Below are 26,758 nucleotides of genomic sequence, written 5' to 3'. Positions count from 1 at the left end.
TATTTTTAGGGATTCTTCATTTCACTTTCCTTTTTTCCTCCTGATAGTTACCGATGAAAACAGTGAATCAGACAGTGACACTGAAGAGAAACTGAAAGGTAAGGAAATTGAGTGGAGAGAGTAGCCATGGCAGATGGTTACTGATAAATTCACACCTGATGTTTTAACTCTTTCCTCTTTTCTTTGGTATATTTTGAGATGATACCGATTTTCACACTGAAAACAGAGCTATCAAAGGCCAGGAGAACTGTAGAAGAAGGTCACAGTCTGGGAAACATGAGAGTCCAAAACAAATCTAGAAGTCATGCCAACTCCCTTAGGAATCTTTAAATTGATTTTCATGGTTGGCATAGACACCAAGTGTGTTCAGGAGAGGATCTGTTAAGTGAAAGATCACACATGTGTGAAGAAGGCTGACAAGGCAGCTAATGGGTGGACGTAGTCCTTAGGAAATCCAGCAGGGAACGTGTTCTTACAGAGTAGAAAGACTAGGTAAATATATGTAGGGACTGAGGTGCATTCTGTGGTGCCCTGTTAGTTAAATTGGTTTGGGAGCAGTTTGTTATGCTATTTGCTTAGCCCTGTGACAGCTGTGTGGGGTATGAACTCCCAGAAAATAAGTCTGACATCTCTTTGAATCCTTTCCAGTGTTTATTAGTCTCATTCCCTACTACTGTAATCATCTTTCAATTTTATACCAGGAATTAAAATTCAGCCAAGACTGCAATCTAAAATCTAAATTCCTCCCAAGCCTGAGGTTTCTGTATTCCAGGCTGAGGGTACAAACATGACCTAACTGTTTGGGTAACAGGTCAGGTCCCAAACCAAAGGGGCTAGTGCAGAGGCAGGCAATTGTTTCGGGCAGAGGGCCACTTACTGAGTTTTGGCAAGCCATCAAGAGCCTCATGACAGGCAGCCAGGGGCAGATGAATATTACTTTTCCAAATTTTTAGGGGCCCAGTGGGCCGGATAGAATGGCCTGGCAGACTGCATCTGGCCATGGGCCACATTTTGCCCACCCCTGGGCTAGCGTGCAAGAATATGGTGCTTCCCACCCAGCTTCCCACAGTCTATTTGTAGTTGGGGGGAGACCTTTGCTCTGAAAACCCAGAACAAGCTGGAGCTTCCTCTTGAGTCTGGTTCTTACCATGTTTTTTTCCTGCAGGACCCATGTGTCCCTGCATCTGCTTCCTTTTGCTTCAGAAAGACTCTTGGGATCTTTGCTGTTCCTGTACAGGAGATAATAGGAACTGTCCAGGCTGCTGTGGTAAAGCAGCATGGCTGCACTGGGTTCTAGCATCTGACAACTTATTACAGGCCAATCTTCTAATTTATGTCCTACCAAAATCTATAGAGAACAGTTTGTGGGATATCACTGCCATCAGGTTTGACCCTGAATTAGATCCTGGATTGGGCCTTGGACTTAAACCTAATTCATGTTGGGATCCAAACACTACCTCCTTGGCTCTTATCTACCAAAACTTAGGGAACAATTCCACTATTGTAGGAGATAACCATTTCTCTATCACTGCAACCAACTCTGCCAGTGAAAAAGAGTATTGTGTTATCAGTTTAACATGCTGGTCATTATTGTAGTGGCAGGAAATACATTGCCTCTTGTTACTACGTCTTCACATTGCATAAATGTGTTAATAGCACATGAGCAGGTCTAAGTTCAGTGTGTTGAGCAAGAGGAACATTGGGAACCTTCTTTCCCATTTGTCACCACCTCTTTCTTCATTTACTACCACTGCTTTTTGGCTCAGGACATGTATTTGAGATAGATCTGAATGTCAGAAAGATCCAGAAAAATGAGCATCATCTTCTTTCTTGTGTTCAGGATCTGGTTAGTGTGGCAATGGAAGGGTGAACCAAAGTCCCAGATCCAAACCCCACTGAACTCTGAGGCTAAGTCTCAGTTATAGGCTGGTGTCACTGGCTTGACCTACTAGGACAGTAGGCCGGTATTGTGGTTGACATTCTGAGACTTTAGATTAGGTGGTGTCCATTGTGGGAGGGGGAATAATTTAAAACCAGATTCTGTCTTGAGAACATAAGGGCTGTCTTACTAGCTTTAATAGGCTTCCACTAAGTATATGTCAAAGGAGAATTTGAGTCTCAGGGTGGGGTTTTCGGCAGCATAAATCATTGGCCTAAGTCTGCCCCTATTGATTCATAGATTCATAGATGCTAGGCTCAGAAGGGACCTCAACAGATCATCAAGTCTGACCCCCTGCCTAGGCAGGAAAGAGTGCTGGCATCAGATAAACCCAGTCAGATACCTATCTTGCCTTCTCTTAAAGACCCCCCAAAGTAGGGGAGAGCACCACCTCCCTTGGAAGCCCATTCCAAATTTTGGCCACCCTTACCATGAATAAGTTTTTCCTGATAGCTAGCCAAAATCTGCTCCCTGTCAGTTTGTGACCATTGTTCCTGTTACCCCAAGAGGCACCCTGTCCCTGATAAAACTCCCAGAGACTTCAGCAAAAGCAGATATAAGCCAGTGCTGAGTGCTTTTGAAAAAACAAGAATTAAATAGTAAAGGGCCTTGTTTGGAATAAATGGGGTGGCTTGCTTAATAACTGTTTTCCAACTATTTAATTTGGTCTAATAAAAAATATCAGATTCACCCAAAGAACCTTGTCTGCCTGTGGGCATAAAAGGTCATTTGAAGATACCTTGCATAAAATTTGAAGCTATTGCACTTCCTGACATAACTTAAGAGCAGCCCTGCTGCTCTAAGGTGTGTTAAGTAGAGTGCTCCATGAACAGCACACAGCAGTCAAATGAGAGGTCAAGGATCAGGTCCAAATCTTGTATCACACAGTGACACCAGTGGCCCTTTATTTCTAGGTAGAATTCTCTTGTTTGCATTCACCTAGTTCCAATGCAAGATGGCTTATTGCTTTCAGCCAAATTGGACGGCAAGCTTCTGCCACCCAACAGCAAAGAGCCTGTAGCTGTGAACTGTGGTGCGGTCTCTGCCTTGTCATTGATTACCACTTTCTTTTTTGAGGGAAAGTTTTGGCATTTTGATTTGAGACAGAGCCAGACAAATGTTCTGAGGGACACTTGCCTGGTTTCTCCCCAGCTGGTTGCTTTTCATTACGTTCCCAGCTGAAATATCTATTGTCCCACAGTTTACATGTGTGGTAGTTTCAGGTTTGTTTGCCAGTTTTTCTTCTCCCACTGTCTTTGGGTGAATTGGGCTCTTGTGGAAGAAGAGACCTGAGAGACTGTAATTGACTTCAGGCATAGCATGGCCTGGCACCAGACAACCATTCCCACTCATACGTCTTTCAGCGCTTTTGGTTCCTGGCCACCTTTCCAAATCCTGCTGTTACAGCCTTGGTTCCCTGTCATTGCTTTGTCTGTAGACCTCTATCCTGATTGAAGCATCCCAAGCTCCTCTAGTACTGGGCTTCTACCAAGTGCTGCCAATTTTTTTCTTCTGAACAGAGTCAGTCACACATCCAAGTATGCATAAATAAGGCCTAGGAGGATATGTCCTTCCCACCCCTCTCACCACAGTGGATCTCAATGCGAGTCCCCGTGTGGAAGTGTCTAAGAAATCACTCTTCCACCTAGACCCTGCAGGCCCTTGTCTGAGCATCCTGTGTCCTCCTGCCATGTGCTTTTGGCCAGGGCTATACATACATTGCAACATGCCTCCTAATGTTACATTTTGCCTTAGTCATTACAATTTGTTGTTGAAATTTTACCTTTCAGTTTCCAAATGTCTTTGCCTCTAGCTCAGTCGCTGAGAAAGGAAATAGGCTCTAGTCATGATGAGTGCATAGTATATAAAGTCTGCAGTCTGCTGCTGCCAGCCCAGGCAGAAACATTTCCTAGCTGAGCTGTAGCAGGAGCAACCAGGAGGTAAGGGCAAGAACTTATGGGGATGGCTAGGAAGCTCTTGGTCCTGGGCATAACCTAAAACTGCACCCTGCTGGGGATGGGTGGCCTGGTGGGGCTCCTGGTGGTACAGGAATCCCCAGGAAATGCCAGGCCAATTACCATCCCAGTGAAAGGTGGGTTGGGATGCCTTAATAATCCCAGTTCCCACAACCGGAGGGGAATAACCCCATAGTAGGGCTGAGAAGGTGTACCCGTGTGACAGAGAGTGGACTAGGTGCTCAAGAAGCCTGACTTGAGGCACCCTTGACTGGTCAATGCTGGGGCCAGGACCAGAAGGGTCAAAAGGGCCAGAGGCCTACCGCAAGGGATGCCCAGAGCCATGGGCCTGGGGTCCCGACTGGCCTTGGAGGTGTGGCCAGGACCTGTGTGGCCAAAGGTCCCAGGGGGACCATGGCTGAGAGGGGGAAAAGTACAGGGAATGAGGCAGCCCAGAATGAGGGCAGAGTAAGCCATCTGATAAGAGCGATCTAGTTCATACCTCAGATGTATTGTTGATGTATCCATGATAAATGTAGTACTTTGTGTGGAAATATAAATCAGTGTATCAGTGGAAATACAATATCAGACATACACCCATAGAACATCACCAGTTATGTCACGTGGGTCATGAAAAGGCTTTCCTCATCTTTCTTTTCAGCTCACAGCCAGCGCCTGGTCCACGTGAAGTCTCGCTTGAAGCAGACCCCCCGATACCAAACCTTGGAGCGGGACTTGATCGAGTACCAAGAGAGGCGGTTGTTTGAGTACTTTGTTGTGGTCTCACTGCATAAGAAGCAGGCTGGGGCTGCCTACATCCCCGAAGTCACGCAGCAGTTTCCATTGAAGGTGCAGTGCCTATGGAAGACCTCCATCATCAGGCGCAACTGTCCATCTGGCACCTTCTCCCCTTCCTGGCTGCCCTCCAATTTAAACAGGAGCATCTTGTGGGAAGTTAGCCAGAATGTAATACAGAATAATTCCCATCTGTGCCATTGTTTAATAGGCACAAGGATTTGGAGGTTGCTGTGGACCAAAATGACCTTCATGGTGCTCTCAGATGCTGATGGTGCAGCCATTTTGATCTTTTGCTCCTCTATGATTTTTATATAACTTTCTTTGAGAAAAGTGGTGGAAGTTTGGATTTCTAGAGGAGACCCAGGGCTACCATTCACAGAGAAGCTTGTTATCTTGGGGAAAACAATATTATTCCAACTAGGTCTCACTCCAAACTAGTGAAAAACAGGACAAAAGAGGTGAGAAACAGGACAAAATGACAAAGGTGGCTGTGCATTTTCCTGACTGGAGTAGCAGAGGTTCACTACAGCCTTTACCCTCCATAGATCTCACTGGCTATATAACCCGCTTCCGTGACTGAGCTCTTAGCCAGATTGTAGAGTGGAGGTGAGATGCCCCAGGGATATACAAATGCAAATGGAGAGTTTGGCGAAGAGGGGGAGGGGAAGTTGCTTTAATAAATCCCAAGGTCAGGTGAGCTAGGATAGCAGTAACTCTAATATCTTCCAGGCAGAAGCTTAGTCTCTGTCATCACCGCTTCATTTGTCACAGGAGAAATATTTGAAGCCATTCCATCCCCATGTGATTAATTGAAAACGTTATGTCTTTCTCTTCTCCCCTAGCTTGAGCGCTCCTTCAAATTCATGCGAGAAGCAGAGGACCAGTTGAAGGCCATTCCTCAGTTCTGCTTCCCTGATGCTAAGGACTGGGCACCCATCTACCAGTTTACCAGGTGGGTGGGTGCTGTCTTCTCCTTACATGAGAACTGGGTTTGAACATACTAGTCAATTAGCCATTGGAGCTGTGCAGCCAGAGACACTCCTAGAGATTACAGAAAGGAATAGGAATGAGAGCACAAGAAGGGTATGACCGGTGTGAAGGGAGTATGATATTTTCTGTGGGGTGGAAAGGATTTGTGAAGAAGCGTGACAGATTTTTTTTTCTTTGTATTTCTGGTCTGTGTTTCCTCTTCTGCAGTGAGACCTTCTCGTTTGTGTTGACTGGTGAAGATGGCAGTAGGCGGTTTGGATATTGCAGAAGGCTATTGGTAACTAGCCAGTATTCTTTTCCCTCCTGTGTCCTGAAAAGGGAAGCCCCTCTGTGATACCAGTGTTGCTGGCAGAACCTCTAAAGAGAGGAGGAGGGCTTCTGGTGTTTGGTTCAGTGCTGAAACAGAAAGCAGTAGCAAAAAAGGGCTCCCCAGCTTAGACTTCTCTGTGCTGCTCAGTTTAGGCAGTCCTCTTCAAAACTGTCTGTCTAAACACAGCCCCTTTTCACTTTTTTCTCACCCTGCTTTTTTTATTCTGTTTTCTGGGCCTGTTTCTCATTTCCCCAGCTGGCCATTGAATGACATGCTGTCAAGTTCATGGTCAGACTCTGAGCCTCTGAAAAAATTGTTGGCACAGACAGGGCAGTCCCTTGCTCTCTGCCTCGGTTGTAACAACTCTTTTTTGCATGTTTTTGTGTGTTTGTGTTTCTCTCTTGATAGCCCAGTGGGAAGGGGAAGCGTCTCCCTGAAGTTTACTGCATTGTGAGTCGCCTTGGATGCTTCAACCTCTTCTCCAAGGTGAGAGAAACTTTTTTCATAAATGGAAGGGAAGCTGAAAGCAAAATCAGGGTATGGGAAATGGGGACCAGTAAATTGGAAAAGGGGAGGGTCTGGGGAGTGGTACATACTAGTTACATTGACATTGAAAAAACATAAAAAACATGGACTGGCAGACATTGGCCTCTCTTTTTTAATGAAACTACTAGAGCAAAGATATTCCACAATAAAGGAGGAAGCCGTTTGATTTTATTGGAGTCAGGATTTTACTCCAGGTTTCTACTTTCATTTGTCTCGCTGACTCTGGGGCCCTGTGTTGCTCCCTGTCAGTGATCTCCTCTTGTGAGGAGTTAAGGAAAGAATGTAAATGCCATTGTACTTTATTCTTGGTCTTCCTCTCCCCTCCAATTTATACATTTAGTGACTTTGTTTTCGTCTTCCAGATCTTGGATGAAGTTGAGAAAAGACGGGAGATTTCCCCTGCTTTGGTGCAGCCCCTCATGAGGAGTGTCATGGAGGCTCCTTTCCCAGCATTGGGCCGGACCATCACAGTCAAAAACTTCCTGCCAGGCTCAGGGACCGAAGTAAGAACGACACTGGAGTGGGGAGGAGGGTAGAGTGATAGTGATAGAACTCCCCTCCAAGCATAGAAAGAACTGCAGAGATAACAAATGGAGACAGGACCTATGATGCTGGGCAGAGGGAGTGCTCAGGAAGCAGTTCAGGAAAGCTGGAGTTTCTCAAAGAGACAATAGGAAATCCATGAGAACAAACACCCAGCATGCAGGAGCGCAGGAAGCATAGGAAAAGGCTAAGTCAGGAGTTCTTTAAAAACCTGGAAATCTAAAATGGAAACACATTGCTAAGAACAAATGTCAGAGAACAGTGCAAACACATGGAGGCGAAACCAGAAAGGGCAAAGGTGTCAAAATAGGAAGGACCATGCAGGGAAAAAGGAAAGATTCTATCAGTACATTAGAGGTGAGAGAAAATGGAGGAAGCTGTAGCTTCCATACTGACTGGGGAGGCAAAGCAAGTAGCAAATGATGCTGAGGAGGCTGGATTATTCAATGCCTTTTTTTGCTTTGGCCTTTACAAAAAATGTTAATTGTGACCAGATGTTTGACACAGTTGATTTCAATAGAAAGGAGGTAGAGCACAGGCCAGGATGGGAAAAGGACAGGTTAAAGAATATTTTGTTAAGTTATATGCATTAAAAGCACCTGGGTCTGGTAAAATTTACCCTAAAGTGCTTAAGGAACTAGCTAAAGCAATCTCTGAACCAATAGAAATTATCTTCAAGAATTCATGGAATATGAGGGAGGTCCCAGAAGACTGGTGAAGGACAAGCATAATGCATACTTTTAAAAAGGCAGAAAGGAGACTCAGAGAACTGTAGAAAAGCAAGCCTAATTTCAGTATGCAGAAAGAGACCAGAACAAATTATTAAATAATCCAGTTGTAAGCACTGTGATTTTAATTATTGTCTAAAATAATAAATAACAAATAACAAATAACCAACGTGGATTTGTAAAGAACAAATCATAGAATCAATGAGTCAGAAGGGACCTAGACAGATCATCTAGTCCGACCCCCTGCCGTGGGCAGGAAGGAGCACTGGGGGTGGCAAGGGTCATAAGACCCCAGCCAGGTGCCTATCCAGTCTCCTCTTGAAGATCTCCAGGGAAGGTGAGAGCACCACCTCTCTGGGCAGCCTATTCCAGGCTCTGGCCACCCTTACAGTGAAGTAGTTCCTCTCCTCCCTCAGCTTGTGGCCATTGTTCCTAGTGACTCCAAGGCTGGCCCTGGTGAACAGACTTTCCCCGAGTCCCTGCTGCTGGCCCCTGATAAAGTTGTCTCCTCTTGCGGAGACTGAAGAGATTCAGGTCCCTCAGCCTCTCCTCATAAGGCTGGCCACCGAGGCCCCCAACCATATGAGTGGCCTCCTCTGGACCCTCTCCAGGTTCTCCACATCCCTCTTGAAGTGCGGCGCCCAGAACTGGACACAGTACTCCAGCTGCGGCCTGACCAGCGCCGCATCGAGGGGGAGCAAGACCTCTCTGGACCTGTTAGTGATGCCCCCGTTGATGCAGGACAGGGTGCGGTTGGCTCTGCCTATTGTTTCATCACATTGGTGACTCATATTCATCCTGGAGTCAATCCTGACTCCAAGATCCCTCTCTGCCTCTGTGCTGCTGAGAGGGGCAGCCCCTAACCTATAACCATAATGCTGGTTCCCTCTCCCCAGGTGCAGCACTCTGCACTTGTCCTTGTTGAACTGCATCCTGTTCAGATCCGCCCACTTCTCCAACCTATCCAGGTCTGCCTGGATGCGGTCCCTGCCTGCCGGTGTATTCACTTTACCCCACAGCTTGGTGTCATCAGCAAACTTGAACAGGGTGCTCCCCACACCCTTGTCCAGGTCACTAATGGAGATGTTGAACAGCACCGGCCCAAGGACCGAACCTGGGGGACTCTGCTGCCCACACCCTCCCAGCTCGACATCAACCCGTCCACCACCACCCTCTGGGTGCGCCCTTGGAGCCAGTTTGCCACCCATGTGACCGTGCATTCATCGGTGCCGCAGTCCCTCAGCTTGCCCACCAGAATTGGGTGGGACACTGTGTCGAAGGCCTTCTGGAAGTCCAAGAAGATGACGTCGACTTCCTCCTTCCTATCTAAGCTGTTTGTTACCTGGTCATAGAAAGAGACCAGGTTAGTCAGGCAGGATCGGCCTTGCACGAACCCATGTTGGTTACCCCTCAGCATCACTTCCCTTGCAGGGCTCTCACAAATGTGGTCCTTGATAATTTTTTCAAAGACCTTCCCCAGGATAGAAGTGAGGCTCACTGGCCTGTAGTTGCCAGGCTCTTCCTTCCTCCCTTTCTTGAAAACAGGGACCACATTGGCCCTTTTCCAGTCCTGAGGGACTTGGCCCAAGCACCAGGAGTCCTCGAACTGCCGTGCCAATGGCTCCACAATGACACCAGCCAATCCCCTCAGCACCCACGGATAAAGGTCATCTGGGCCCTCCAACTTGGACACATCTAAGCCCTCCAGGTAATTCTTAACTAGGTCTGAACTAACAGTCGGGGGACTCGCATCCTTCCTGGGCCTCTCTATGCTATCACCCGAAAGCACCCTATTGTCAGCCGACAGGAACACGGAGGCAAAGAACTTGTTGAAGAGTTCTGCCTTCTCTCGCACGTCCATCACCAACTGCCCTGCCCCGAACGGGTTCAATGTTACCCTGAGACTTCTTCTTGCTACCTACATACTTGAAAAAGGACTTTTTGTTATCCTTAATCCCAGAAGCTAATCTAAGATCCAGTGCTGCTTTAGCCTCCCTTACCAAATCCCTACAAGCTTGGGTCAGGGAGGTATACTCCTCCTTTGTCCCTACCCCCTGCTTCCACCGCCAGTATGCTTTTTTCTTTGCCCTCAGGCCAGCCTGGTTATCCACGCTCAGCCATGAAGTTTTCTTGGACCCTTTTCCTGCCTTCCTGCACAGAGGAATTGCGTCCTGCTGCGCCCCAAGAATAGCCTCCTTGAGGAAGGACCACCTTTCCTGGACCCTCATACTAGCTACCCCCTGGGCTCTGAGTGCCTCCCTGACTGCTGCCCTGAGCACATCAAAGTCGGCTTTTCTAAAGTCAAGCATTTGTGCTGTGCTAGTTACCCTCCCCATCTTTCTCTGAATAGCAAACTGGATCATTTCATGATCACTGTCCCCTAGCTTCCCTTGTACTAGCACATCCCCCACCAGGTCATCCCCAAAGGCTAACACCAGAACCAGTATGGCATTTCCCCTAGTGGGGATGAGTACCTCCTGCACGAGGTGTAGGTCCGGTACGCACGTCAGGAACCTTCGTGAGTGGCTAGACCTGGCCGACTGCTCCTCCCAGTTGATGTCAGCATAATTCATATCCCCCATGACCACAACATCCTGTCAAACCAATCTAATTTATTTCTTGGACAAGATGAATGGCCTTGTGGATAGGAGGAAGCTGTAGATGTCATATATCTTGACTTTAGTAAGGCTGTAGAGATCATCTCACATGACAGTCTTACAGGCAAACTGGGGAAACTTGAGGTAGATGAAATTACTATGAGGTAGGTACATGGCTAGTGGTAAAATGCACTCAAAGAATAGTTACCAATGGTTTGCTAAGAAGATTAGGGTGCTTTGGGGGTCTGTTTTTATTCAGTCTTTTCATTATCAGCATAGATGGTGGAATAGAGAGTACACCTGTATAATCTATGCATTGCACCAAGCTGACAGCATCTTGGAGGACAGGATCAGAATTCAAAATGATCTAGATGAATTGGTCCAAAGCTAATGAGATGCAATTCATCAAACACAGGTGCAAAGGGCTACATTTAGGAATGAAACAGCGAGTGTGCAAATACAGAATGGGAAAGAGCTGGTTGTCACAGAAAAGAATCTTGGGATTCTAGTAGATCAAACACTGAATGTAAGTCAACAGAGTGATGCTGTTGCTAACAAAGAACATATGTACCACCTGGGAGAGAATTAGTCTGCCCTACTCAGCCCTGCCAAGACTATAGCTCGACCACTGTATCCTGTTTTGTCCTCACACTTTAGCAAAGATGTACAGAGACTGGATAACTGTTTTCAGTGGTGGCAGATGACAGAACAAGGAGCAATGGTTTCAGATTGCAGCAAGGGAAATTTAGATCAGATATTAGGAAACACTTTCTCACGAGGAGGGTAGTGAAGCACTGGAACAGATTACTGAGAGAGGTGGTGGAATCTCTGTCCTTGGAGGTTTTTAAGACCCAGCTAGACAAAGCCTTGGCTGGGATGATATGGTTGGGGATTATCCTGCTTTAAACAGGTGGTTGAACTAGACCTCCTGAGGTCCCTTCCATCCCTCATTTTCTATGATTTAATGATAAAATGGATTGTGAGAAAAGATTAGGAGGAAACATTTTGCTGAGGCTAGAAAAGAGAAGACTGAACAGGGACATAACAGTCTTCCAGTCTTTAATATGTAAATGGGTCATGTGATGTAGTGTAGAAAAAATGTGCCAGGTGCTTTGAAGCTGGCTTGCCTATTAGTTAGAGCCTTGGACTTGGAGCCGGGTGACCTGTGTTCATTTCTCAGCTCTGTCTCACACTTCCAGTTATGCCTTGGGCAAGTCACTTTCTCTCTGGGTCTTGGTTCCCTGTCTATAAAATGGAGAATCATAGCACTTTCTTACTTCACAGGGGTGTTATTAGCATGAACACTTTAAAGGTTATAAAATGCTGAGGCACTATGTAAGTAGATAAGAGCAAAGAAAAAACCCTACAGGTAGTCTGTGCTCTTCCTGGCACCCAACTGGAGTCTCTGAAAGTTAGACCCTGCTCCCTTCTCTTTTCCATCCAGATTCTCATGCAACAAGTGATCCAACAGCATGACCAACAATGAGAAATGTCAGATGCTTCCCGCCCTCCCCCAGCCCCCACCTTGCCTATGGGTGCCTAGACATTCTCTCTCTAATGGACATGATATTCCAATCTCAGATTTTCCTCAGCCTGCCCCTTTTGACGTTGTAAATCTACTCTGGCATTGCAGAGGTAGGGAGAAAAGCCTCTGTCACTCACTATGGAGATACTGCCATATCTTTCTGTCACTTCCTGCAATAGACACTGGACACAGGTTTCCGCCTCATCTGTGAGGTAGGTTGGTGGGGTTTTTAAGGAAAGACAACATCTGATGGTTGGCTAGTAGCTAATGTAAACTCTTCCTTAGCTCCAAAAGCAGTATCATTTCCTTTGGTTCCCAGTTTAGGGCTTCAGAGTTTAGCCCCTTGCTCGTCAATGCTCTGATTGAATCTGGGATGTGACCTGTGTGGTATTTGTTTTCTTCTGGTAGGTCATTGAGCTGCGACGGCCCCTGGACTCAAGGCTTGAGCATGTTGATTTTGAGTCCCTGTTCTCCTCCCTCAGCGTGCGGCACCTCAGCCGAGTCTTTGCCTCCCTGCTTCTGGAGAGAAGGGTGATCTTTATAGCAGATAAGCTCAGGTACTTACCTTACCTTCACATCTTGCCCTTCCAGATCTTGGATGAAGAGAATGAGAAGTAAGCACTGGTATTTACATGCTTTTGTGTTTCTTTGTTATTTTCCATCTTCTTATCCATTGGTGACATGTAGGGGGTGCACATGGGTGCATGTGTTTCCCCTGAGATCAGCCATGCAACCCCTGGAAACCCAGCTGTGAAACCTGAAGTGCCAGAGGAAGTGCACTTCCAGTTTTGTTACTGGCTGAGCGATCGGCTGCTGGGGGACCTCCCCTCCCCCTGTTGGTGATCTGGTGCCCCCACAGACTTGGGAGATACCAGTTGCCCATGTTTTTATCTGCTCCAAGCCCTGCTAATCCTTCCATAGGACAGGAGTTCTGAAAAGGAGACCTGCCCACTATGGGACACACAAGAGAAAACTAAACTCTTCAGCTTCCAACAATTGAGTTTCCTCTTGTGCCCAAAGAGAACCAGGGTCCATTGACTCTGTTGCTTTTACTTAGAATATGAGCAGGGCAGAGCCAGTCAGGAGGAGAGCCCCTCCTCTGTCTGGAGAGGATGCGCTGACCTATGTTACACCTGCAGGAACAAGACCCCGGGCAGGAAGCACAGCCTCTCTTGGCACTGTGAGTAATTCCACAACTTTTGGTTCCTCAGTTTGATGTTGGTTTTTAAAACACAAACACAAATAATTTACTTCCACCAGTTGGAAAAGCAGCCTGGTCTCTTTAAGGTTTTATATAGCTACTGCCTGCCTGGCGGCCATCCAGCCCTTTAGCACTTGAGGATTCAGAGAGGAGAGTTCTCAAAGCCCAGGAAGGGAAAGCTACAGATGAGTAATGACACTTAGGAGTATGATCAAGTTTCAGCTGTGTTCAGTGCCCCCAAGCTGTCTATTTTCACAACTTCCAGCCAGCCAGCCAGCTACAGCATCAGAACTGGGGGGAGGAGAAGACATTGGGGAGGCCCCTTCTACAGAGGAGGCAACGAATACTTTGCTGTGTTCCACAGATGGGTCCACAGATCTGTAAGGGCAGAGTTCATGCAGGCTTATCGCACAAAGAGGGAAGTTTGGTGGGCTGAAACACGCAGGCAGCTGCTCATTGCTTTCATTTCTTTACAGAAGGTCAAGGAGAAAAAGATCTATTCAGTTGCATTCACCGATATGTTATAAGCATAGCTTTTTTTTATTGTCTCTAACCATACTTCCATGTGTAAGAAATGAAGCATCCATTGTGCATTTGAGCTGAGACTGTATCAGAATTCCATCTTTCCCGTGTCTGAACTGCATGACTTGCTTTGGTAATAATTATGGTGATGATCTCTGAGAGGTTTTTTTCTGCTCATACAGGATACGTATGACATGGTGGTTTGATTCACTCAGGGCACAAGCATGGGTCCAGCTTTAAGTGGCGCCAAGCGATTGGATTATGCGATGTAATGCATAGGTTTTACTCGCATGTTACAAAAGCCTATTTAAGCATTTCTCCTGTTGGCATGATTTTGCATATCTCCTGTCCATAAGGAATCATGTCTTGGAAAGAGAGAGAAAAAATAGTATCATACACTGTAGTCTTCTAAAAGCCACATACAGCAGCTTTCCTTTACGTAGCAATGCTAGGGTTTAAAGTTCCATGCTGTATTAGTCTTCAGTGGCTGGAATAAAATGTTTTGTGCAGTGCTGCCAACACTCAGAATTTTATTGTGAGCTTCTCAGTATTTGGTATTATTTGTAAAGCCAGCTGTGGAGAAGAGCTGGAAAAAAACGTGACCCAAGAATACTGTAAAGACTCCAAAGACATAAGGTAAAGGAAAGAACCCAAAATGCAGGGGTTTTTTAAAGACAAAATCATGATTTTTAAACCATCCCCATGATCTTTTAACTTTTGGAATTGGCAGCTCTGGCAGAATGGAAGGCCAAGTATCTCCTTTACATAATGGCACAAATCTCCTGCTACCAGGTGTGGTGGCTTTTGAGGTACTGGACATCACACCTAACTGATTCAAGGTGAAATTTCAGTCGTCCTGGAACAAGCGACACAGAAATTGATATGTGTGAAATAGTATTTACTTTGGGGTTGGGAATACCATATTTCCGGGAAAAGAAATGAAGCATTTATCTGGCAACTAGATTTAAAAAGAAAAAGAAAGAAAACAGAACAGGCAGCTGTTTGAAGCTTCTCAGGGGTTTGGAATGCTAGAATGAGTCCAGCAGAGATGAATTAATGGGCAGAGTGCAGGTGAAGTGGTGAAAGGCATGATAAATTGCATTTCTCACACTTCTCTTTATCATATGGATACCATCAGTGCATGTGTCCGTACACATACATGTTAGTGTGTGGGTGGATGAATGGATGGATGGGTGGATGGAAGAGAGAGAGAGAAAAATGATACGCATGATTTATTTACATCTTTTAATTGCTACAGATTCTTCAGTCTCTGGGAAAGAAAGCGGAAAGGTCACTTGCCAAATGCTGTGTGAATTATGAAATGTTTTCAAGCTGAGCCAAAAACACATCTAACAAGTGTAGAGCAAGTGAAACGCTTTTGTTTTTTCCATCTTTAGAATGAACGTTGAGTGTTTTTTAAAGATCTGTCAATCCAAAGTTTGGCAACGGAAAAGGAAAGAATTTGCTTGTTAGCTTTTTTTCCCCTTCCTGTCATAGCAACCAGAGTAAATATTCCCTTTCAACCCAGGAAAAATGGCTTCACAAAAAATATGCCAATCTCTTGAATTATTCTGTCCCTAATTCTGCTCAATCTAGTGCAATAAGCCTTGATTTGGGAAGGGCAAAGCACCAATACTTAAAGCATGCCCTGTAACAAATTGATTGCTTTTTACAGAAGGAGCTTATCTCTACTGTTTATAAGGCAAAGTGCCAGACTGACAGTCCTAGATACTAAGGATCAAGGTGTTCAAGAACAAATGCCTTCTTCATGGGCTCCTTAAACCAAATTTTGGCTCTTACATATGTGGCCTCATTTTCCTAAGTGCAAGGAGTCTAGCAGCTTCCATTGGCTTGAATGAGTGTTGCTGGGTTCACGGCACTTTTGAAATTGGTTATGCATTTAGAAGCCTAACCTTTTGTTTGAAAATTTTCTCTAAAGCCTCCAGTGTGCCTGAACAAGTCAAGTGACTTTCGTTCCCTGAGCACAGTGAGGTAGTTAGCCCTGTTAGTTTGATGTCAGGCAGAAGGCAGAGTAGATTTGCAACTCACAGGCTTACTAAATCAGAGATGCATGAGTTTTCATAAGCACTGTTTTACTTTATCAGATGCAAAAGAGACATCCATCTTTCCCTGCCAGGGCTCATCACTGTGTCAGTAACACCTCCTGGTCATTGGTACAAAAGCAGATCTGAAAGAATCAATCAGGACATGCTGTTCAGGTCATCGCCAGGTCTAAAAGCAAACTACTTGAGGCCCAGGAACTCTTAGGACTCCAGATTTCCCAGAGTTGTTTTTCCCTCTTCAGCGGGACGGGGTTAGAAATAGGTTATGGAATTCCCAGTCTAGAAATTATTTCTTAAGCATGGGCCTAATAGATGCTTCCCTCTATGCCACTAAGTGGCACTTGCACTTTCCAGAAATAATGAAGCCCGGTGTTGTCGTGCTCGGTTTGAATCATTCCAAAGATCTGATGTTACAGCTGGTAGGGTGAGCCTCCTCAAGCACAGCCAGTACCTTGGGAACAATACTGGCTGAAACTCAGGCAGAAGGGACTCCACATGTATATCTTCTTCACCTCCATCTCTGAAGCTACTCTGCACTCATGAAGGCTGACAGACCTGAATCTAAGCAAACTCATAGTAGCCTGAAAATTTCTTAGAGTGAAAAATATGACACTTTGTTACCGAGTATAGATAACCAGAATTTACCCAGGTTCTGGTGGTCAGGACTTTATGGGTGCTGTTGTGGAATGGAAGGAAATCTTTGCTTCCTGTCACAGCTTACACCTTTAAAAGTATTTTTGCCACACACCACTATACTCCATTCTGGCCTGCAAGACAAGGAAAAAGGAAGGGAAAGCTGCTGTAATGCTGGTAGAGGACAGCATGTTACATAATATCCCCCAGGCCATCCTCAGAGGACTGATTTCACTGCATGGTAATAGCATAGTCATCTTCTTTAGTACTGTCTGGAATCACAGAGAGCGTTTGTTGGTGGCTTAGAAGATCTGTGGACTCTTCTCAACATCAGCATGGAAATAGGATTTTTTCCCATTTGCTAAATGAAATGAAAAAAAAAGGCAAGGGCATAAGTGTCTTCTATCAGGAATGTGACTTTAACCAAAAATATCAATTAACAAAATGTTAAAGTTGACAGGTCCCTTTCAGCAGAGAGAGAAATGTATGGAGTGACCCTTCAGTGGGCCCGTTCCTTGGAGAGATGCTCTAGAACAGAGGTAGCCCACCTTTTTGGCAGGTGTGGGCCAAAGATTGCCCACCCACCCGCAAATGCTGCTCTGGTCCCGCTAGCCCAGAGGTGTACCTGGTAGACTTTGTGCTCTAAGTACAGGAATGGGGGTAGAGGGACCTGAGCCTCCAGCTGGGAGGAGCAGAATGGGACTAAGACATTGCTGCAGGAGCAGATGCCACTGTTAAGAGCCAGGGTAACTTCTCCCTGGCCCCACAACTGCTACAATTTTATATGGCAAAGGAAGACCCAAAGTCCTGAATCCAGTGGTGCCTGCAGGGCCTGGGAAGGGTTATCTTTCCTCTTGGCAGTGATACCTTTTCTGGTATCAGCATCCTGCCCCATGCTGCCAAAGGCTTGCCTCCCCCTGCCTCTATTTTGGCACATCCCCTTACTGAGCACCCAGGGTCCACATGCCACATTCAACAGCTATCTGCATCACTTGCCACGGGTTGGTCACTCCCACTCTAGCATATATTCTTCCCCTGAAACAGTCCTAAGTAAAGCCTCAATGTTAAGCAGATTGCAGTCTCTTCCCTGGGATCAGGACTCGCTGATTAGCATGTGTCTGTTGAAACTGGGCTGACCGCTGCATCGTATGATTGCAGTGATGTCCCAACAGATGTCATGTCCTGCCAAACCCAGTTCATATAGCGAAAAGCAGCCAAATCATGTATTCCAACATTGATGCTATTTTCCTCAGCCTGTGCTAGCATCACAGTGCAGGGACTCAAATTCACTAGACTTAATTGGAGCAAAAAATCTGGCCTGACTTTTCAGAGTGAGCTCAAGCCCACACCCACCAAACCCCATTCCCTTCTCTCATTTCAAGTCAGTAACAGCCGCCAGATCCGGGTTTCTCAGTGTAAATTCCCCCGTGGAGTTTAACACAAGCCAGCTGTGAGTGCTTTCCTGGCCATGTGATGCCTCCAGGCCATGCTATCCTCTCTCTCTCCTCCCCCATTCTTTCCAGACCTGGATGCTAGTAAAACAAAATGACGTTATGTGCATAGCTTATTATGGCGAGCCTCCCTGTCCCCTGACATGCACAAATGCTTTCAAACCCAGAACAGATGAGTAACCAGTGCCCTGAGGCATGCTGGACATAGCCCCGTGGAGCTGGCCACATGCCCTGCCTACCCCTCCTTCCAGAGGGGTTCTCTGGCCAAGTTATGAGAGAAAGAGCTCTCAGCAGAGTCACTGATAGCATTTGAATGGGAAAAGTACAAGCTGCCTGCTCTTTACCCCTGCCTCTTTACTCTCCATTCCCTCCCCCTGGGACAGGCTTGCCTTCGGGAGACACTGTCATGAACTGGACTGTGTGGTAGTGGAGTAATTTCTCCTTCATTCCAGTGACTACTCTATCTGTTTCCTGTGTTCTCAGTTCAGCCCATATGCACTTTTAACCCTTTCCCCCCAACCACCCCATAACTAGCGTTGGGAGTGTGATGGGGATGTGCTGATGCTCACAACAGTATTTAAATCCCAGGCTTCTGGGTCTTGTTGGTGCAGTTAGGGTCAAACCAGTCACCAAATACCAAGTCAGGAAGAACCCCAGCTCAGATTGGCAAGGAGTGTGGGGTTTGTTTGGGGTTTTTTTTTTGTGGGCATGGGGGGGCAGGGGGTAGACATTTCCCTACCTTGGTGCATGTCTCACAGTCTTATTCCCAGGAGCATCTGGTTATGTTTTAACCTAACAAATTCCATGACATTGCAGTGATCATAGCACTGGTGGTGTCTGTGTTCCTCACCTCTTTACCTGGTAGTATGTTGTGCAGTGCAGGGGGGTATTTTACCTGGTAGTATGTTGTGCAGTGCAGGGGGGGCACACTAGGGTATTTTGTGGCAGCAATGTGTGAGTGGTTGATCTTGTAGACTCTTTGGACAAGTAAGTTCCTGAGAATAAGCCATTGGCCAGGGAGGCCTCTGCTAGTCCAATGTTCCCATGTATTCAGAAGGAGAGGTTGTTGCTAATTATAATGCAGTGTCATGGGCCAGGGGAGAGAATTAAGCAACAGCAGAGATTGTGCCTTCTATGCTGTATCAAACCTTTCTCTAAAGACAGCACAGCAAGCCCCTTCTGTGTGCACTGCCAGCTGTCACTTGGGGCAGTGAAAATGGCCCTCACCATGTGACAGAGGAATACCCGTTTGCAATCCTAAACTGTTTCATGTGTGTTGGATCATGAAATAAAGAACGGGGCCCAGAGTTTTGCAAGTGACTAGCACCTGTGGTGTCCATAAGCCACTCTAAAATGCCTGAGCACCTGTCTACAAACTGACCGGCCCCTGTGTGTTTGCTCTCGTCCCCCAGCATCCTGTCGAAGTGCTGCCATGCCATGATGGCCCTGCTTTACCCCTTCACCTGGCAGCACACCTACATCCCAGTGCTGCCGCCTTCCATGATTGACATAGTATGCTCGCCGACTCCCTTCCTGATCGGTCTACTCTCCAGTTCTCTGCCCTGCCTCAAGGAGCTGCCTGTGGAAGAGGTGAGCCATGAACACCTACGAGATTGCTATTTAAAAACCCAGCTTTTGCTAGGTGATGTTGTCATTTATCCTTGAAAAGCCCTTTGCCCTACAAATCCACAGCTGCCTCCCCATTTTAGGGCAGCGTGTCATTGTAACTATGGCAATGCGGCTATCCTGGTTTGGCTAGGAGACAGAACTCACAGCCTTTGGCTCCAGACCATGCAGGCTGCTACCTACCAAACTTGTTAATGCTATTGGTAGGTAGGAGGAAGTGACATAATGGGCACAGACAGAAGTGCAGCTCCCTGCTGTAACTCATAGCGCTTTTCAGGAAGTGCCATGAGTTCAAGTGATCCCGCAGGCCCAACAGACTTTTGCTGTTGGGTCCCAGGGGATGGGAGATCCAGCTGCAATTTGGAGTGGCTGCGAGTTTGCAGCTGCTCTCCCCTAGCTCTGTCTCTCCTTCCTCCCAGCCCCAGTGCTGTCTTCAGAATGGGAAAAGAGAAGGGAGCAGAGGGAACTTGATCTGAGGTTTTTTCAGTCAGTGCTGGACAGTGGGGCGAGTGGATTGGAGCCCCCCTGTGCTGTGCAGCACCTTCATCTCAACCCTCATGTAATGAGGGTTCAGATTGTCGTGGGATCGATCCCTTTTAAAGCGCTCTGCAGCCATGCATTTCTGTCAGGACATGGCTCTAAAGCACTCCCAGGGGCTGATAGTGCGACAAACATACTTCTGTCTGTGCCCAGTGAACCTCAAGACATGCTGCAGGATTGTTTTTTTCTCCAGCCCCACAGGAAGTTGAGAGAAGGGTGAGGTTGGGGACTCTAATGGTGATTTTGGTGCAGTGGGGAGTTATTATTGAAAGTTTTGTGTGATGCTGTCAGGATAATACTCCCAGTGGTTGAATTACTAAATCTGTCATATATGAATTTTACTTTTTTAGGGATTGTCCAGGGTTGGGCTGGCTGCCCTTCTGTATAGCTAATACAGACCTCTAAATAATTCTGAAGGGAACAGATGGTGAGCAAGTGTAAACATACGCAAACCCAAAATAACCTGGTAAAATTATCATCCTTGCTCCCACTGTACTCTCAGACCCCAGGGCAGGGGATACCTGTGGTAGAGTGTGACTTCTTGCCCATTTGTGAGCTGTAAAGGGAAAAGAAGTCTTTCAAAGACAAACTTGAATCAAAGACCTCTTTTTTCGTACCATATTTTGCCTTCTCCATATCTACCACTGCTGTTCAGACACAGCCGATCTTTTCAGAATTGCACTGAACAAACTACTCCCAATACGCCTGTGCCAGTGAGTTCCACAAGTTACACATGATGTATTTGATCTTTAAAAAAATGTTATTGTTTGGTTTCGGGGCATTGCATAAATATTAAATGGGTGTATATAATAAATCCGCATGTTATTCTGGTCACTCACTCATGCTTTGCTGTGTAAACTGGGCCAGAGCATCCTTGGAAGGCTGTTAGCTCAAGCAGTAGAGCTGACTGTTTTGAAATCCTGGTTTTCAGACATGGTGGGATGGGCTGGGGAGCAAGCTTCTTTCAAAGCTGTCGTTTTGTGGTCTGTGGTGAAGTGGTCAGAATACCACAACAAACGGCTTGCCTTTGGCCGGCATTTTATATCCCCCACCTGCTGCTGTGGTTATGTGGGATGGGGCAGGGCAAGATTTTTTCCTTGAGATACTCTCTCTGATGACAGGAAATGATGACTCCCCATTCTCTCTCTCTCTCTCTCATTGGTAGGTCCTAGTGGTTGACCTTGTTAATAACCGGTTCCTCAGACAGGTGAGCAGAGCTTTTCTCTATTGGGTTGGTACTTCTCTCTACTACTTCTGTCTCCTTGTATCTTGATCTGCCTTTGTTTACCCTGCTGGCTAGAAGACCTGCTTGTATGCAGATCAGGAAGCAGGTTTGGATGCCAACTGTTGTTTAACTATAATGTCCTGGTGCTTTGTGCTCATATAATGTGCTTCCATCTAGGAAGCCCCAAGTACTTTGTGAATACCAAGGAATTAAGCACTGCATGACCTGTGAAGTATTATCACCTTTTTATAGATAGAAACTGGGACATAAGGGCAGTGCAAATGTGTTACCCTCAGTCACAGACTGAGCCCCAGGTAGAGCTGGGAACAAAATGCAAGACTCCTAGGCCGTTGCTTGAAGCTGTAATCCATATTGCCTACTAGGGCCTGATCTACACTGCCATGTTCTACTGGCATATCTGTGTCACCCCGTGGTATAAAAAGAATCACACCTCTTGGCCTACCTGGCTTTGTTAGCACAGCCTCTGGTGTGGACCCAGGTGTGTCAGCAGAACAGCCCTGCTTTTGACATAGCTATTGGGGAGATGCTGTAGCAATATTTGCAAACTTCATCTACCAAAATATGTTGCATCTCCTCCTGGTGGCTATGCTGGCCATAGCTATAGTGGCAGAGGCTCTGTAACATAGACTTGCCCTATAATCATAATACCTGCACCTCCCAAATAGTATGACATTAATGGACCTTTCAGTTTCTGTCTTCATTGGTTCCTCTCATGTGCCTCCCTCTAGTCCTTGCATTACTGGACCATAACTAGAAATGCAATAAAGGGGAATCTGGCAATGAGTCTGCAAACAAATGTGCTTGTTGATTCCAATTCCCTGTGATCCAAAGAAGAGGCGTGTAAAATTTGGGAGATTTCTCGAACAGACTCATGAGACTACCTTTTCTCTGACTTCTGGGGAGGGGTCAGGGCATGTTAAACAGAATCCAGCCCTTCTGTATCACAACCGCAGCACAAACAATTTAGAGCAGGAACCACATTTTCTGGCAAAGAGATCAGATTGACCAGGAGCTCTGGGCTCAGCTCCCATTTCAACCACAGACTCCCTGTTTAACCTTGGGTGAGTTAACCCCTTTTAGCCTCAGGCTCACATCTGTACAAAGTGGGTAGTAGGACTTCTCTTTCATGGAGATACAGTGCAGGATCAAGGATGTTTCTTATCTCTTTATGTAGCTGTTTTCTATCACCTGCTCTGGCTGTATTGCCGTCTCTTCATGGCTTACATTGGACTTCCCACCCCCAGGAGCCAGGATATAACAAAGCCTTTCCTTTTGAGTCCCCACTGTGTTACTTCCCAGACCATGCATCAACACCTCCAGAACTACACTTTTCCTACCTCTAAGGAATGGAGTCATGGCTGGGTGGCTGGGAGGCAGGATCTCAGACCGACCTATCTGATATAAGAGGTGCATTTGAGAATGAGGCCATTTTCCCCCTTTACTATTCAAAGGAAGAATGGAAGGCTACTTCCAAGTAAATACACAGTATTAACATCATTATCAGGGTACTATGACCAGTAATCTTTGATAGGGCCTTCTATGTCCATGACTCCATGTGACCTAGGTGAGGGAAAAGGCAGGTTCCCAGAGCTGGTCCAAGTCTCACACTGAGAATCCCTGAGTAAGTGTATGTGTTTCTAGATGGAGGATGAAGACTCTATTTTGCCCCGGAAGCTGCAAGCGGCACTTGAACATATCCTGGAGCAGAGGAATGAGCTGGGTAATGACAAGGAGGAGGGCACCCTGAATGGCAAGCAGGGTAAGCTCTGACACCTGTCTGTTTTCTCCCCGCAAAAAGGACTACTTCTTAGCTCTGGGCCCAGATATGAATCAAAGGCACAGTTCATCTGAAGCCTACAGAAACCGCATGGCTAGAGTTTTTCCTGATCCCCTCACCACTGGCCACTCATGACTGGTCCTTCACTCTCAACCCCATGTGTCTATGCTTCATGTGCCCGTGCAAAGCCACAGAGCTCTTGGGAGCAGCCATAATCCAACTAGCTTGGCATCACACTGCAATGCTGGCCCTGTGAGTAAAGGCAGGCTGTCCAGCCAGGCCAAGCATGATGTCTCCACAACACAGCTAATGTGGAGCGGGTGAGTCCATAAGCTGAGCTGGGGTCTCCTATGTGGCAATGCAGGTTACAGATCACTATCCTTGAACATCTTTTTATTGTGGGGGCTGATGGCACAAAGGCAAAGCACCAGCCAGGCTAAGTATGCTACAAGGTCTCTTGGGAGCACTAGCAGCCTGTCTTTCAATGGAAAGTATTTGTTAAGGTACTCTGCCTCCAGAGTGGCTACTTGCTTTCAGGCAAGTTCAGGGTACTATTTTTACAGAGGCCAGCAGGGGCCATGTACGGGGCTGGTAAGGTGGTGTGGGCCACAGCCATGAACGCCAATTTAAAGTAAACCTGCGTGCACAGCCTTACAGCTCCATCTTCACTTCTTGTCTTTCTCAGCCTCTTCTGCAACCTGTTCCTTGGAGTCCAGCCCCTTGAATGAAGTGGTGTCAGAAGCCTTTGTCCGTTTCTTTGTGGAAATTGTGGGTCACTATTCCCTGTTCCTGACCCCTGGTGAGCGAGACGAGCGGACCTTGCAGAAGGAGGCCTTCCGCAAGTCTGTCTCCTCCAAGAGCCTGCGCCGATTCTTGGAGGTCTTCATGGAAACTCAGATGTTTGGGGGCTTCATTCAGGAACGGGAGCTGCGGAAACAAGGGGTCAAAGGTTGGGGTCTCTTCTTATGTCAGATAGCTTTGTGATGTATTTGCTGCCAAACTCCCAATAACTGTGAGAATAACACAAACAGCCAAGATGATCTCCCAGAACAACACCAGTCCTAGCTTTGGAATGAGGCTGTTATGTCCGTAGGCCTGTGAAAGACTGCATTGATGTCACCTTTGAGAGAGGGATGATCTGAGTTAGGTCTGGGAGTTTTTGTGTCAGTTCCCAGGCTCTCTCATTGTCTTGAATAAGTCACTTAACTGCTCTGTTCCTCAGTTTCCTTAACTGTAAAAGCAGGAGAAAGTATGACCTCAGAGAAATACTTTGAGATTTGATTAATATTTGCATCATTCTGTATTTGGAATGAGAAGAATTGTGCTGTCTTTCCCCGAAGGTCTGTTTGAGGTACGTGCCCAGGAGTACCTGGAAACCCTTCCTAGTGGGGAGCAGAGTGGAGTCAATAAATTCCTGAAAGGATTAGGTAAGTTGCCAGAGCAGGTATTGCCTTTGCCCAGGGTCAGTACTGGTTGTTGCTGTGACACCAGGTCAGTGATTTGATAGCAGAGGAGCCGAAGCAGCCAGCACTGCTTTCCAAAGGGCTGCACATTGCTGAGATCTCTGTTTTGTAGCCTTCCCTAAATGATCAGTGCCAAACCACCTATGAATATTCACGATTGTTACTGGCACTTAATGCTGCAGAATGTGCGTTTGGAGCTCGGTAAGCCCTGAGCTCTTCCCTTGACTCCCAAAGGAAGATGAAGGCACTGGTGTGGGACAGGGAGTTTTGAATTCAATTCCCAGTTGGGTCAGTCAATTAATCCTCCTTCACCTCTGCTTCTCAGCCACAAAGTGGAAATGGTCATATCTCCCAGGGGCAATGTGAAGATAAATTTACTCATGTGTAATGATTATAAGCCATTCTGATAGTATGGGCTATATACAGGCCTACATAGAGAGATGACTGGAAACCCTCTGAGAGCCATTTAACTCCTTTGTGGAGACAGATATAACATTTGAAGCATTACTAAGTGCAGCTGCTCTTTGAAGCACTTCTAAATAGTACTGGTTTCCTTCAGTATTCCTTGTGGCATGCCTCTACCGTTTTTACAGCAAGACATTTGAAGCACTTCAGACGTTATGTCTGTCCACACCCCTATGTAGGGGAGAAGGAGGGAGAACTTTTGGTCTTGGGTCACTATCAAATTGCACCCATCTGGCTGACACATGGGGGTCTCATGGGACCAGTTGTAGTGGACCATGACTCCATTCTCTTGGCTCTGCACTCAGGCTTAGTGTTGGCAGTGGGGAAAATCTTATGGTCTAGCTTCACTGTTCTCCTTGCCCTACCTGGTTCATGGGCCAAGACATGGAGCTAAGACTGTCTCTATGTAAACGTTGTTTTTCTGTCACAATCCCCTTCAGGTAGCAAAATGAAATTCCTCCACAAGAAATAAGAGCCACAAGTGCCACCATTCAGTGGAAGAGGAGGAGTTTACAATTCAGCAGAAACCAGACAGACTGTTACTAACCATTCCCACTTAGCCTGCTCCCAACGGGTGACTGACCTGGGAGCTGAATGCCGGAGGATTTGCTCTTGCGTGAATGCAACATCAGGAGAGGAAGAGGTGGCGATGGAGCAGCCTGGACAGGTCTCTGGACTTCTACAGTAACATGCACTGGACCAAGCACTCTGAACTCTGCATTGGCGTATTGCAGACCTCCAAATGGATTTGACTTCTTAGTTATTAAACCTTTTTTTTTTCCTTCTATTTATATTGTGATTAGGACAACTATTAGCCAATGACTTGTGCCCTGCCTCCCCTCCAAGTGGCACTGTTGGATGTCATAATGGGAGACTCTAACCCTAGACTGAGCTTATGATGCAAAACGATGGAGGACAAAGGGAGGGGAGAAATAGAGGAAGCGTATGAAAATAGCCACGCACTAAAACGAGGACACCGAGGACTGCTGACTGGGCAGGGGAGAGCTTACTCATGAGAGAACAAGCCAGAGGAGGAACCACTACACCTCCTGAGAACTTGACCTGCCAACCAGCCACAGGAGCTGCAAAGGTGGCTGTGTCAGGGACTTCTGGTACCTGGAGATGCCTTCCCTCATATTGTCTAAGTTGAGAACTTTATTTGGTATAATTAAAATGAGTGACGTAAAAAGAAAATGTGCTGTGAATTTTAAATTCTTTTTTTCTCCTGTCAGATGTTATAGATGGACCAACAGGCCATCTAGTGGTTGAACAGTTACAGTTTCCAGCCCATCCATCCATGCTCTCTCTAGTGTTCAAGCACTCTTTTTGCTGCAACTCTTCCACATCTTGCTTTCACAGATAAAGCCCCCCCCACCAAATCTCTCTAGCAGGGGTTTGTCTGAGAGACAGGCTTCTAGAAATTCAAGCAGACTTCCATCTTTCTTCTCCCCAACACTGAACACCACAGCCCAGGGGTTGAGGGCATCTGATCCCTGCCTCTTTGGTCTGCAGCACCTACAATGTTTCTTAAAACAGCCACTTTTTTGATAGATCTGAAGTGGGTCAGAGAGTTCATGGGTGGGTAGTGGAAGGGTGGATGAATGCATATCAGAAGGATGGGTGGGCATTAATTAGCTAGTAACTGCTTAGTGCTTTGAGTGGATTGAGTGCTATTGTATAACACCTACAATAGAGACCCTCAGTCCAGTTGGCCTACGGGTCCTAACCCAATAAAAAGGGTAAATAGCAGCCATATAAAAAAGATGGTAATGTTACTGTGAGTACAGTTAAGAGTTACAAAGCAGAACAACAAAGTAGACTGAGCTTGCCTCTCAGTGCT

General features: G+C 46.4%; 1 protein-coding gene across 4 annotated transcripts in view; it reads left to right on the top strand.

Moving 5' to 3' along the window:
- DENND2A (DENN domain containing 2A) overlaps nucleotides 1-26,112 on the top strand; it is a 73,437-nt gene extending 47,325 nt beyond the window's left edge. For 3 of the 4 annotated variants that reach the window (XM_090043292.1, XM_090043293.1, XM_090043291.1), the window contains 13 exons: nucleotides 48-98; nucleotides 4,556-4,743; nucleotides 5,535-5,644; nucleotides 5,890-5,959; nucleotides 6,401-6,478; nucleotides 6,901-7,041; nucleotides 12,340-12,488; nucleotides 19,214-19,391; nucleotides 21,133-21,174; nucleotides 22,855-22,972; nucleotides 23,676-23,939; nucleotides 24,331-24,417; nucleotides 25,359-26,112. In XM_090043292.1, coding sequence (XP_089899418.1) covers nucleotides 48-98; nucleotides 4,556-4,743; nucleotides 5,535-5,644; nucleotides 5,890-5,959; nucleotides 6,401-6,478; nucleotides 6,901-7,041; nucleotides 12,340-12,488; nucleotides 19,214-19,391; nucleotides 21,133-21,174; nucleotides 22,855-22,972; nucleotides 23,676-23,939; nucleotides 24,331-24,417; nucleotides 25,359-25,390 — 1,508 coding nt within the window. In that variant the 3' untranslated portion in view covers nucleotides 25,391-26,112. Of the gene's footprint in view, nucleotides 1-47; nucleotides 99-4,555; nucleotides 4,744-5,534; nucleotides 5,645-5,889; nucleotides 5,960-6,400; nucleotides 6,479-6,900; nucleotides 7,042-12,339; nucleotides 12,546-13,070; nucleotides 13,112-19,213; nucleotides 19,392-21,132; nucleotides 21,175-22,854; nucleotides 22,973-23,675; nucleotides 23,940-24,330; nucleotides 24,418-25,358 lie in introns of those variants that run through there. The other variant, XM_090043294.1, reaches the window with a different exon arrangement.
- The last annotated feature ends 646 nt before the right edge of the window (nucleotides 26,113-26,758 follow it).

This window comes from Crocodylus siamensis, chromosome 4, assembly GCF_052110815.1.
Source record: "Crocodylus siamensis isolate JL-2025a chromosome 4, ASM5211081v1, whole genome shotgun sequence".
Lineage (NCBI taxonomy): Eukaryota > Metazoa > Chordata > Crocodylia > Crocodylidae > Crocodylus > Crocodylus siamensis.
Note: the sequence above shows the minus strand (reverse complement) of the source record. Positions and strands in the feature narration are given on the sequence as shown.